At 34.4% G+C, this 15,069-nt stretch overlaps 2 protein-coding genes across 2 annotated transcripts; one reads left to right on the forward strand and one right to left on the reverse strand.

Annotated features, from left to right (window-relative positions):
• Positions 1 to 6,380: 6,380 nt before the first annotated feature.
• On the reverse strand, positions 6,381 to 10,372 carry LOC128204703 (neo-calmodulin-like). The gene is made up of 6 exons (XM_052906104.1): positions 10,366 to 10,372; positions 9,953 to 9,997; positions 8,551 to 8,694; positions 7,276 to 7,338; positions 6,941 to 7,037; positions 6,381 to 6,480 (listed from the first exon to the last, which is right to left on the reverse strand). The coding sequence occupies exons 1-6, from the start codon at positions 10,370 to 10,372 to the stop codon at positions 6,381 to 6,383; spliced, it is 456 nt and encodes a 151-aa protein (XP_052762064.1).
• Positions 10,373 to 10,546: 174 nt separating this feature from the next.
• On the forward strand, positions 10,547 to 11,554 carry LOC128204704 (uncharacterized). The gene has a single exon (XM_052906105.1). It carries the CDS (start codon positions 10,547 to 10,549, stop codon positions 11,552 to 11,554), a length of 1,008 nt encoding a protein of 335 aa, XP_052762065.1.
• The last annotated feature ends 3,515 nt before the right edge of the window (positions 11,555 to 15,069 follow it).

The following is a 15,069-nucleotide window of genomic DNA, read 5'->3' on the forward strand; positions in this document are numbered from 1 at the left end:
ACTTCAACATTAAATAAAAAGGTAAATTTATATTACTATTAGGTTTCTCGTTGCATCTTGTTCCAACATGTCTGCGATACATTGCAAAAGACAGTTACCAGATAAAGATATAAAAGATATATTCAGACTTGTAATTTCCTTGCATGCATATTGCTTCTGCTATGATGTGCAATAAAATGGAAATCCTATGTCAAACAAAATGCCACAAAGGAAAACAACAGCAATCACCGATAAAGCATCCACTCCATATTGACGAGCAAGACAATAAACTATGCAGCAAAGCAGAACGAACAGCGTTAGCAGACATCTTACCCACGTTGCCATGCAAACAAATTAAAGTAAAATGGTATTCAGTTATTTGAAATCATAGGCCGGTGGTAAAATACACATTTATTTCAGCGTGTAATTCAAATTACATTTACATGCAATTATTGATATGCATTTCTGTAAATGAACACTTTCAATAGCTTTAGGCTTGGTTTTATGTTGTTTTATTTCATTTTGATCAAGTAAATATAAAATATTTTATCTTTCGAATGAAACATAAATATGATTGTCAATAAATCATGACATGAAATTAGTTCAAAAAGGAATAACATACACTGACAGAAAACAACTCTGGTATAATACCCCATTTACATCCATGCTTCGAACTCAGTACTAGTAGGTTTTGAAACTTCAGCCGCCAAATTGCTTAAATGTCGTTATTTAAATATTGGACTCTTGCGCGAATCGTACGATTTTTTTACCTCGTACAGCTCGTACGGCATTGCACGATGTCCATGCGGACTTTAAACATCGTGCGCCCCATCAGGGCTTGCAGGTGCTCGCACGACTATTGTACGGGCATTGCACTATGTCCATGAATATATTGAACACTGCGCGGCCCTTCAGAGCTTGCAGGTGCTCGCATGACTATTGTACGGGCATCGCATGATGTCCATGCGGATTTTGAACACCGCTAGGCCCGTAAGAGCTTGCAGGTACTCGCATGACTGTTGTACGGAGGAAAAACGTACGATGTCCGTAAGATACTAAGGCCACCGGGCGGCGAGCTTGCAATGTCAGCAAATGGCCCACAGGGCGTTACGTTCGTCCTACGGGCTCTGTACAATATTAGGTTTGTGACCAGAATCTAAGATTGTACAGAGAAAGTACCGATTTTTAAAGTTGGTGGATTCGGACGATATTATTAATCATACTGACATCGAATGGATATGGGACCTAGGCATTAGGGCATAGTTCATTCATAGTGTCTGCTGTTTTTTTGCTGTAAAACTAGTTGTTATGCCTATGTCCCACTTACCAGCGGTGTTGAATCCCCTTTATGGCAACACAATGTTTGTGTTGTTTTCTTGTTTTTCTTGTAATACTAATTTACCCTTGTTGTGTGGCTGTGTTACCATTAAACCAATGTCCTTGCTATACTCAACTCAATATAAGCCATCGCATTTGTTATGTTAAGCTTATTGCATGATAATTATCTTTTTTATTACGTTTCAGTGACCAAATAAGAAAACTCTATAAAACTTGAAACTGATGAATTAAACCATTTTACGTACATACCAAAATATAATATCGCATACGACTAAGTCGTGATGGCGTCACGGCGAGGTAAGCCATAATGCAGCCAATGGGCGCGGATAGACCTTATACTCAAATAAACAAACAAACGCATACGAACATGTGTGCCGAAACATACTTTGTATATCATCAAAATCAATAAAGCTGAAAAATATTACCTCTCTTCGTACAGCATTGCAAAGACAATCCATGTTATCCAAACTTATTTCCAAATAGGCTAGGTGAATAAGTATATTTACAACAGGTAAAACACCAAAGACAAATGTTAGATATAAAGTGACATCTTGAAGAAAAATTAGAGTATTATATATCCAGAGATAACTGTGTCCGAGTTCAATTTATATACTGAGCCGAGGTTGTCTCATAATAAATCAATGCAAAGAACTGTTTTTTATTCATACGGCAACTCTGAATCAATACTTGTAGTACAAAATTGAGACAGTTAACGCTAAGAGTTATTATTTAGAGTTGTTCATGCTTTATCTTATTGCTAGGTTTTATTTGCAACTAAAAGGAAATATTCTCTGTCATTATTTACTAAAGGCCACCATTTCCACAGAGGAAAATGACAAACAACAATACTAAGTGGGCTTCGAGTGTTTGTCGTGTAACGTTATATGTCATTCATAAAATATTGTGTCATAACAATTTGTATATTTCTATATTTGACATGCAAAATATTTTGAGAAAGTTTGCCAGCTATTACCTTCATGTCCAGACTCCACTGTGTTATAAATTTTAAACTACTTAAGGAATGAATTGCGGGATCCGATCATACGCATATATGTTGCGTTCATCGGATGATAGCCTCAATTGCTGAAAGTCAGTTAATTTAAGGAATGGAGTAGAGGTGTAAATATACAGGTTTAAATTTGCTTGTCTTTTAATTGATTGAATTGATCTTTGCATTTCATGAGCATAGCTAAACAACTACGCGATATCATATTCAATAGACAATAACTATATGTATTTCTTTAATTTATGCTGTGGTTCCTATTGCTATTTTACTTTTAAACTTTAGTTACTAAAGTTTGGTTCTTTTTGTTGTCCTGTATTTGCACTGTTGTAATCATAATTCGATTATATTAATGCATTTTTTAAACCGGAACAAAGGCCAGCTTTTCCATGAATAGTTAATGCATTGTACCTTCGAAGAGTAGGAATTCAATACTCAAATATTAAAACTTAAAATCTCAATGTTATTTTATTTCTCAGAAAAGAGAATTGACGGTGAAACTATCTGCACTTGTTATGAAAACATATTGTACTGTTGTATACACATATTTTGTCTTGAAGTCTGTAAAATGTTAAATATTTTCAGTCCAAAACTCGGTCTGAAGACGAAAGAAAGTATTAACAATGGTTTCATTCATTCACAGGACTAGGAATGTCTTTATCTGATTGTGAGTACTTATTAGTTGATATTCGTTTGCTTAATAGATTAAGGGCTTTATGCTGTCTCCTATATTGTAAATACTTTCCGATTTGCTCTTCTTTATTAATGTATAAATAGGATTGAGAATTATAAAATCGTAACCAGGTTTATCACCCCTCTTCAGAGAACTCCTAATTGATTTTATTGACAGTTCCAAGGCAATGATCAAAATAATATCATGATCACCAAAAAGAAAGTTCAATTTTCGTAGACATATTAAAACGCCACATTGACCTTTCTATTTATAGACCGGAAACAGCCTAACAAATGACGTCATTAAAGCTAATTGTGAGAACAATTATTTGATAATAAGTCAATACAAAGTTCAATTTATGAAAATAAAATCACCTAAGAAAACAGTCATTTACTTTTTTGCTGTGAAATATGCATATCATATTGTTACACCATTTTACAGGTAATAAGTTCGTTATACTAATAATCTTCACAAACTATATGTTTCGGAAATGACCATGTCGGCACTACTTGGACTATGTTGCAACAAAATTAATACTATAATAATAAGTTTGTAATACATTGATCAATCAAAATATTGTTGACAGTTTTGTTACTACCATTGCTGCTAATAAACAGACAAGTGCTGTGCATACTGTACTTGACAGTTGACAGTGTTGTTCCTACCATCGATTCAAATGAACCGTCTTATTCACACCGACACCGCTGCTTCATCATACTTTGCTGCTTATTTCCGGATGAAACAAACATGATTTAAAAAAAATATATATAAATTCAAAATATAAAATTCCAAAAGCTGTATCCTGAATTGTTCTCAGTAATTGTGTAACGATCTTATAATTGTTTGCGAACTCGATGGGCTAAGGTCTACGTAATGCGTTTGTTTAAAAGCAACATGATTATTAATTATTTGTATGGTAGGTCATTTGTCTCAGAAAGGTGTTGGCGGACCAACAGGGCAACATACAATAGTGAACAACTGAGGTGTTAAAACAATCAAAGCTTTGCTAAAAAATAAACGACTCAACACATTTGATTCAAGGATATATACGGTTCACTATTTAATTAAATATTTTTAAACGCAATTGAGTCAGTACCACCAAAGCAATCCATGTAATAAAACCTCGAGTCTTGAGAACTTCTGGTAAAAAACAATTGATTTCATGTTTTCCAATCAAAGTATTTAACAGACAATAAACAAGTAATAAAGTAAAGTGCTTTGTTCCGCTTTAAACCAAATTGCAATTATTAACAGCACAGATATTCAAATTGATATCAAGTTGTTAATTAGTGTTGCAAGGCGAACATCATCGCTGTCATATATTGTTAAAAACACCCAACCGTTAGATAGTGGCATGTAATATTCAGAGTTGTTACTGCGTGTATATGGCCGCTTGACTTTATGTGTATTAAATTAAAATCCTATGTCAAAACATCCAGTTTCTAAATGCCACATCTCCACTGAAGACAACGAGATATCATCAATAAATAAACTGCTGTATTTTATGTATTATACCAGGCTTGGCTATGACTCTCATATCACTAGTTAGTAAGTAGTCAACAAACGACCAGTAAAGGTTTGTATATGGGCATTTATTCAATGCCATAACAATAATATACATCATTTGTATAAACAAGGTAACAATAATTTACATCATTTGTATAAACAAGGTAAATGTTGATGATTTATCTGGCGGCCAAAACCGTCACCAGTATGAAATAGTACAGAAATCTGCAAAATTGGCAGTAATGACACATTAATGAATACAAACAAACAAATAAATGAAATAACACCCTTTATATACAAAATTGGCTAGAAATGCCAAAATGGGTGTTGAGTAATGGAAACAGTTCTTTAACACAACTCATGTGAAATGTAAACATAATATACAAAGTTGGTAGAAAGATCAAATAGTCAATACAAAAGTTTATATAGTTGATACAAGTTTAACTAGACACAATTAATTGTAAAGTTGGTGTGGAGGAGGACGTGGAGGAGGTAGTTATTGATTTTTTAGCATTTCACGCAAATCTTGTTCTCTGAAGACAAAGGATAATGGCGGTAGAGATTTCATTGGTTTGTGAAAGTCACGTGGTATCCATCCTACAAGCTGATTGGTTATCAAGCCAGGCGAAATAAGTCTGGCAGTGAGACCTCGACGCACACTTACGCTTGTCGTTACCACGAAACGGTAAACTTGCCAAACCAATAAAGAAATGGCCTAGCAAGCTACATAAATACTTTTATGTACCATTGCGTTAGCGTGCTTAAATGAATAATGCGTTTTCTTTAAACAATGGCAGTTATATAACACATTTTTTATTCCCTATGTCAATAGTTCCAGGTTATTTTCTGTTTCAAAGCAGATAAATGCAATGAACTGAAAATATACGTTACTTAGAAACGGAGAAATGTTGTGTTGTTTTTTTTTTCAATTTATCTGCTAAAGGATATGTGATATCTTTGTTCCCTTTATATGAAGAACTTGACATTTCACTTCCCGGGTCCGCAAGTGCAGGTAGTTTACGTTTCGTTTTTGAGGACATTTTTAAAAAAAAGTTATTCTAATGGATGTTTTACAAATGAAACGATAATATCCATTTGCATGTGGAAAAGGCTTAATGAAGGTATCAGTCATGCATCGTTTGCTATATGTTCAAAACACAAAAACAAGGATGTGATTCAAAAATATTTTTCTCTCAGTTCATATTTCAGTTGAAACCAACAATAATCAACTATTCTGTGTTTTAAATAAAAAGTTAACCAAGACAATTCACCAATATAAACATATCAAAAAAACAACATTATTTACGTTAAGAATTGTAAATGAACCGATGAAAATTATAATAGTCATGTCGAAAGAAATATAAACAGTAGCCCTATCAAATTTGATACAATAAATCATGTAATTGCAAAAACACACGGCTTTGGATTCTGCATACAAAGAAAAGGAGTTTCAATGTTGACAACACATATTCGAGGATAAAAGCAACTAGGTTAATGAAGACAAAACATAAAAAAGTGGTCCTAAATTTATTTCATTTAAATACTATATTTTGTTTGCGCTTACATTTGCCGTTATAGCACGTACTACATAGTTACAAAGGTAAATTAGTAAAGTAGCGACCGTTGATGTTCAGAAATATCATTTTGTTAGGTCATATTAATTCAGCATGATCAATACATGTACATACGTTTTTAAATGCAATAATTTTCTTAAAGGGAATACACAGAGGAGGATAATGTCCATTCGGAAAACAACAAATTTTCTATTAAATGCTTTCCGATTGGATTTCTCAAATCAAAGCCCAATTCGAGAAACAACGGTATTCCTCTCAAGTGCTTTCCTAACGGGAATATTTTGTCGGAAAATAGAATGTCCATTCGTCAATGACTGATTTCGCCATCCTCATCGACATCAGCTTGTTTCATCATATCGTCCAGCTCCTTGTCTGTCAATGCTTCGCCTAACTTCTTCATTGCAATTCTGAAAATACAGTATTGGTTTTATTGTTGGCACCTTTATTTTAATCTTTAATAGAACGCGTCAAAATTCCTAGAGTGTATTGCTTTATTGCGAACACTTGGATTATCCAGACTTTCTTGATGAACATAAAACAACGACCATCTTGGTTTGTGTTTTACTACTATATTTCTCGAAACAATCGAAACAAACATTTTCATATTGCCATTTTATTTCAGATTTTTTTTTTGAAAACCAATCCAATCGATAATTGTAATCTTAAAGGAATGGTTGCAAATGACTGTGACCAATATTACTAACTACATCTATATCTGATGGCAATATCAGCGACCATGAGTCGTTTGATTTACGGCGTTATCGTTGTCAGTGCTTAAACGAGGATATAGAAGTTTTAATATCTCATTGTTAAAGATATTTTTATGGTTGGCCAACTCATTTCAATGCCAGCAACAGGAGAAATCACCTTAATTCCTTCTCGTCTATGTATCCATTTCCATCCTTATCAAACGTCCGGAATGCTGAGCGTACTGTGTCTTGATTGTTGGTGAAATCTGCTTCATCTGAGGCAAGAGGAATAATGACATTTCTCTCCTGTTAAAGTCACAATCATGGTGTATAGCGAATTATACAAAACTGCAACGGGCGGGTGACGGATTCCGTGTCTATGATATGCAATAATGCATAAACACATTTGAAAAAATAGGTTAGATATCATTTATAGTATATAATAGAAGCAACAACTGTTGTTTTTTTGGTATATTGAATAAAAAGGAATACAAAAGAGATTGTACTACATACTCAGTTTGGTCATGTCTGCTTGCATAAATTTGTATAATTCTTGAAACTCGATCCTGCCATTTTCTGAAAATTTAATCAAGTGTCATATTTGATAGAACAACTCAGTCAGAAATATTATGGAATATTCTAAAGAATACCACAGTATCAAACTAAGATAAAAAAAACCTTAATAGTGATGTATTAAGCAGTTACAGTCGAAACTCGTTGGCTCGATATCTCATGGCTCGATATCCTCGTTGGCTCGAACCAGATTAAAAGGACCGATTTTTATTTACTCTGTGTTCATATAAAATTCGATCGGGTGGCTCGATATCTTGAGGGTCGATATTTCAATAAATAAAGAACATTATTTTATTCCGCTGACAAAAACTTAAAATACGAGAAATGGTTATTCATGACTAAGTTTCTTTTGAAAATTTCCTTAAACCGTATCAAAACTCTTTAAAGGACAATATTAAACAATCAATACCAGAAAAGAACTGTGTGTTTAACTTGTTTCTGTACAACGTGACTAAAGATCGTCAAAAAAGTGGGGCCTTCACTCAAATATGTCCCAGTAAGCAGAGCTAACATAACATATTTCAGGTTCATCCTGCATAATTATAAAGCAAATGTCTTCGAAGTCAAAAACAAAAATTTAAAAATGAATTTGTTTGTTTCGTTGCTTTTAAGTTTTTTCTATGACAAAAGCACTGCATAATTGATAGCAAAATTGTACCTAAGTAGCATAAGCGAAAGCCTTTAAATCGAGTTTTATGTTACTTTAAAATGAATAGCTTCAAACTTCTACTTTAAACCTTTAAACAGAAGATGCATAAAAAGACTTAACCAATTAATTGAAACAACCAACAAGAAGTTGTAAGTACGTGGCCTCCCTGAGATATTGATTTCTTTATGAATGTATAATACACGCTCGAGGAATTTATGCGCAGATGCCTGTTTGCAATAATGATAGTGCCAATAGCAAACTACTTCTATCTCTGCTTCTATATCTATTCTTAATTACAACTTTTCCCTTCACACCTCGAATGTATGTTCAATCAAATAATGGGGATTCTTTTACACATATGGGATATAACACCGCCTACGCAAGCGATGTTTCTTTAACTCAAAACCTATTGTTACTTGACCTACACATTTTTAATTGCAGACAAATAACATACATTTACATTTTCAAAAGTAGGGGAAGCATTGGTTAATCCAAAATTTATTAAGCAATTGCTATATAGAGTAATGTCTAAAAGATAATGATAAAGTGCGAATTAAGCATGATACCGTTTGTATCCAAGGCACTCATGGCATCAATTATCTCTTGTTCTGTAGGTGACATCCCCAAAAACCTCATCGCCTTGCCCAGCTCCTGGACTGATATGGACCGGTCGTTGTTTGTGTCAAACAATCGGAGTAACTCACGTATTTCTACAAATAACAAGTGCTTATTTAGCATACGGTGACAGACAATATTGTTTAGAAAACACAGCTGAGCTGTGTACAAATAGTTTCGGAGTACACTGTATTTCAGTAATGATGCTATATTGAAATATCTGTAAGTTAACAGCGAGACGTAAACTCTAATATTAAAAGAACGCATGGAATGCTGTTCAACTACTATTGCATTATACAGAACATTACATGCTCTGTAATGTATGAAGTCATTAAACACACACTGCTCTGAAGATAACGTTATCTATAGCTATGTGTATTTTTTTGCAAATAGATATGCTGTGTGTAAGCCAGATGTACAAATTTTGTAAATGCTTTGGTATGGTAAAGTTAGCCAACGCGTTTAAAAAAACAATTGTCAAATACTTACAATTAAGCAATGAAATCATTTAAATGAGCAAACTAGCTTATAATTTCACCGGTGGACACAATCATATTTACCACTCTACAATGTGATTAAACAAACTGCTACATCAAGCCAGAATACAGCCAATTACATTGACACAGTCTGACTTGAAAACACTCTATAGCAACATACAAGGCGTATACAGTTAGCATCTCTAAATGGTAAATTATGATAACAAGAATTAACCTTGTGCATGAATCTGTCTGAACAATTTTGCAATTCATGTATACATGTGACGGTACATTTTGTATAAACATAATTGTTTTTGAAGTTTCGATTCATTCGATTGATATTCAATACGTAAGTGAACAACAACAACAAAAAACAACATAAACGTTGTTAGCCAAATAGTTCACTTAACTAAAGTTGTATGATTGTAATGTCATTCTTTGCTATTTAAAACCTTCATTTGAATCAGCAATACATTTCCTGAAGGGGTTTGACCATGTAATACCATGTTTATCATAAACATAAAATTCCCAGAAATATGACACAGCACAGAAAACCTGAGGAGGCAAAACAATAATAACGGTATGAGACAACACATGCATACGTTATAAATATTAGAACCAGTTCCTGTAATGTAGATGCAAACTACATTTTAAAATTCACTCAAGTCGAACGTGTTGGTGTCTGATCTGAAAGTCATGTGAAATTATCTATTTTAATCATACAAATATAAGCATTTTCAAATATAGTACAGAAAAGAAAAGGGCAGCAAAATGGGCGAAAAAAAGAAACTACTACAACAGCCACCACATAACAACAACAACAACGACAACACATGACAAACTAATACATGGCGTTTACAATTATTTATAAACTTGCCGGAATCAAAGTTATTTTCCACATCGTGTCTTGAGCGTACGCTGGCTGCATGGAAGAATATGTTGCTTATTTTATAAGTACATAATTTGTACATTTAATTATATTACCAGAACATGATCAAACGCGAAACACAATTGTCAATAAAATTACGCATATAAAAATATAATTATAACACATAATTTTAGGATCCTAATAACTATAACAATTTATTTCCGTTTAATATAAGGATATATCAGTGAAAGAAATAAGATATTTTACTGTCTCAGCAGTATGTTTTCAAAATTTGGAAATTCAGATTGGAGCAGTTGAGTGGTGGAAATTAATTGATGATAAAATTACTGATGAAACCAGCCCAATGTTCGCATTGAAGCGTTACGAATGAGAATTTCTTAATTACAAAATGGTTATATCACATCGCATTTTTTTTACAGATATAACATGCTTAAGTTATGCGAAGGTAATGCGCATGCGTGAAAAGTGATGGCGGATTTTCAATCAGTGATAAAAAAAAGGAATATTTTTTTCAATTTAAATCACGTTTCAAAACCAATTACGTTCTTTTTCTGGTTCTGGAGTAACTTCTCAATGTGTTAAATGACTAGAAAGCGAAAAAAGGGCAAATCGTCACCAGGGGACGCCAATTTCCAAACACCTGTGAAACGGCGGGAATCCAAACCGGTCCAAACAATGGCAGAGGCGTTGGCCGAGGCAATCGCACCCAGTGGAGAAAATATGCAGCCGATGCATTATACTGGTCAAGGCATGTATCAATCAAGCCCAAACTATGTGTTACATCAAAGTATGCCTTATAATGGAAACACTGTATGGAGCCCAGGCCCAGGAAATGCCACACCTGTATCCATTGGTACATCGCCACAAAACGTAAACAACGATTTATGGGTCAAGGTTATGAATAAATTGAACATAATGGACAAAAAACTGGCGCAACTAGATTCCATTCAATCTAGCGTAAATAACCTAACTGTCCGCATGGACAGCATAGATCACAAGATCAGTGACATTGAGGGCAAAATCCGTGACATAAAGATCAGGCGGGTATTCGATAGTAAAACAGTCCCGGATTTAGCAAAACAACACCAAGATCTAGAGTCACTGGTGAAAAAGCTGACAAAATTCGAACAAGAACAATCACAGAAGGAAAACTCTCTCAATAATGAGATACAGGACTTAAAATGTCGCAGTATGCGGGACAACCTTCTGTCCCACAAAATCCCTGAAGAGAGAGACGAAAATTGTGAACATAAAGTATTAAAACTCATTGAGGAAAAGCTTAAAGTCACAAATGCATCAACCGATATTCGGATCCAGCGCGCCCATCGCATAGGCGCTTTCAACGCAGTCAAAACGCGGCCGATCGTCGTCAAATTCGCCTTCTACCCAGATCGCGAGCGGGTACGTCAGGCAGCCCGCCAGGTCAAGGACGATTCCATTGGCGTTTCCGAGCAGTTCCCGAGGGAGATCATGGACAAGCGCCGGAAACTGGTCCCAATTATGCTCAAGGCACGTGAGGATGGGAAGGAGGCGTACATCAGGGTGGATAAACTCTACATCAACAAGCGTCTCTATAGAGACAGTGAGTAGGACGGTGGTGAGGATTGTCTGAAGTGTATTTCATGGAACATTGAAGGACTTACAGTAAATAAACAATCGGACTCGGATTTGGTGAATTTGTTGTGTGGATATGATATTATCTGTTTAAGCGAAACGTGGACCAATAGTAAGTCAAATATTAATTTTAAAGGCTATGCTAACCCAATACATTCATATCAAAATACCAGAATCGTAAAGCCAAACGCTCTAGTGGCGGAATTATAATATATGTTAAAAATAGTATTAGAAAAGGCGTAAAAGTTGTTAAAAACGATATCGATTGTCTTGTATGGTTAAAGTTTGATAAATATTTCTTTAAAACAAACTATGATATTTACATGGGCGTTACATATATAGCGCCGGAATCATCTCCTATACATAACATGTATAATGTTGACATTTTTAGACAAATCGAAGATGGTTTCACGTATTTTAGCCATATTGGTAAAACTTTTCTCACAGGTGACACCAATAGTAGAGTAGGACGTAAAAATGATTTCATTGATAATGACCGCCGTATTGATATTGATGACATAACCCCGGTTGATACGCACACGAATCGAAAGTCACGTGATCTAACATCCAACCGCTTTGGGGATTATTTACTTGATCTTTGTAAAGCTACAAATATCCGTATTGTAAACGGCCGATGGGGAAATGACCGTGGGACTTTCACGTGCATGACCCACAATGGACAAAGTGTTGTCGATTATTTGTTATCATCTCTCGACAATTTCAATGCATTAAGGAGTTTTATCGTTGGGGATTTTAATACCTTTTCTCATCATGCACCTCTATGCTTTTCATTTCAAATACATACTAAACTCGATGATTGTGTTTCAAATAACAGGATATATTATAAATGGGACACGAAATTTAAAGATAACTTTATGTGGGACGTATGTGCAGATATTCACAATTTAAGGAAGGATTTACATGATGCAATTTCCAAGGAAGGAAATGTAGTCGAATTGACTAATATCTTTACGACCTTTCTGTGTAATAAAGGTCAGAAAAAGGCCAAATGTTCAGCATATTTTGATAATGCACACACAAATAGGAAGGAATGGTATGACCAAGAATGTAGACGAAAATATATTGTTTATAAAAACGCTGTGTCTCAGTACAATATTTCATTATCTGATGCAGATAAAACAGCAGCTTTTAAAGGAAGGAAGGATTATAAATATCAGTGTAGAACGTCCAAAAATAATTTTAATAAAGAGCGATGCAGAAAAATGAATAATATGCGTAAAAAGTCGCCTAGAGAATTTTGGAAGATATTTAAGAGGAAGACAAGTAGTAATTCCGGAGACAATATATCAAATAGAGAATTTAAGGACTATTTCCATAATTTAAAATCAAATATAGAGGTTCAAGTAGACGACGAAAGTAGGGAATATGTCGAAGATTTCGATACTAAACCCTATAATGGCCCTACGTTTGATAATTTAGATAAACCTATAAGTGACGAGGAAATTATAAATGCTGTTAAGAAATTAGGCAGCAATAAAGCCTGTTCTCTTGATAATGTACTATATGAGTATTTTACGGCATCAATACCTATTATAAATAAACCTCTAGGATTATTTTTTAATCATATAGTTAATACCCAATCATTTCCCAGATCATGGGCAACAGGGGCCATAATTCCTATATATCAAAAGGTAGATACATCTGATCCTAATAATTACTGCTGTATCACGCTCCTAAGCTGTTTTGCTAAATTATTTACCGTTATACTAAATGACCGACTTAAAATGTGGGCTAAAGAGCAAGTTATTCTGACTGATGCTCAATTTGGTTTCAAAAGCAAGTACAGTACGATTGATCCGGTTTTTTTACTCAACTCAATTATACAAAGGCAATTAGGAAAGAAGAAAAAAAAAATATTGCTGTTTTGTTGACTTCCGTAAGGCATATGATTGCATTGATAGGGGGCGCCTCTGGTATAAGCTAATCAAACTTGGTATAGATGGAAAGTTTTTGTCCCTGTTGCGGTCGATGTATAACGAGGTGAAAATGTGCATAAAACACTTGGGGTCTTTGTCTGATTTCTTTGAAAGTAACATTGGCTTGTTCCAGGGGGAAATAACCTCCCCGATTTGCTTCTCTCTCTTCCTCAATGATATCGAACTCCATTTACAACAAAGCTTAAATGCAGGTCTCACAGTCAATGAGATCTTAATATATTTATTGCTGTTTGCAGATGACGCCGCTATTCTGTCAGAGACGAGGGAGGGGTTACAGGAATCCTTTAAGTACTTAATGTAGCAAATGGAATTTGACGGTCAATGTGGAAAAAACTAAGATAATGGTATTTAGAAAAGGGGGGCGTATAGGAAAATCCGATAAGTGGACTTATAACGATCAGGCTGTTGATATAGTCAATTCATTTAACTACCTCGGTATTGTATTTTCCAGTGGTGGATCTTTCATGCAGGCAGCTACCACGCTGGCGGGAAAGGCATTGCGCTCTATGAATGCACTTAAGGCTCTGCTCAAGCATAACCGCGTCCCTATTGATATTACGTTTAATCTGTTTGATGCACTTGTTTTGTCTATTTTGAACTATAACTGTGAAGTATGGGGCTATATCCAGACAGAGGTTATTGAAAGAGTACATAGAACATTTTGCAAGTGGGTCCTAAATGTCAAACGCTCTACAAATACCTTGTCACTTTATGGAGAGCTAGGCAGATTTACATTATATATTGAGCGACATATTCGTATTATTAAGTATTTTCTCAAGTTATACAATGAGAAACAAGATAACTGTATTCTCATGGCAATTATTACAGAACAATACCGGGAACTTCGTGTTAATCCACAAAGTCTAAACTGGGTCGACAGAGTTAAAACTATCCTTCAGTCATCCGGGTTTGCGGACGTTTGGCAATTTCCTGAGTCTGTAAATGTATGTGCATTTGTCCCCATGCTCAGAGACAGATTACGAGACATGTATATAACCGGTTGGCGTGCTACCATGGAAACACATTCATCCTTGTATTTGTTTAAGGAAATCAAGGAAACATTTAAAATATCAACTTACATCGTTTTAATGGAAAATTTCAAATATAGAAATATTTTAGCTAAGCTCCGAAACCACCCATAATCTAAACATTGACTTGGGAGACATAACAATATTCAAAGACAAGATAGAAAATGTACACTGTGTAATTTAAACGATATTGAAGATGAATTTCATTTTGTATTAGTTTGTCCAATTTATAATGATATAAGAACAGCATCCGGATTAAGTTTGCAAATCCGGAATTTTTGCAAACTTATTTTTTTTATTTTTCACCCAATGTTTTTTATTTTTGTATTTTTAAAATGTGTTAGGTAATACTAATAAGAGATATTTTTTGTTTCCTGAAATTTAATTTAGAAATATGTTTTTTTGGCATTTAAAGTCAACTTTTCCAATGGGAGTCCCATTGGAAAATGGCCTTCCCATTGGAAAAATGGTTTTTCCAATTGGAAAATCAGCCCAACTTTTTTTG

The sequence above is a fragment of the Mya arenaria genome, chromosome 10 (assembly GCF_026914265.1).
Source record: "Mya arenaria isolate MELC-2E11 chromosome 10, ASM2691426v1".
Classification (NCBI taxonomy): domain Eukaryota; kingdom Metazoa; phylum Mollusca; class Bivalvia; order Myida; family Myidae; genus Mya; species Mya arenaria.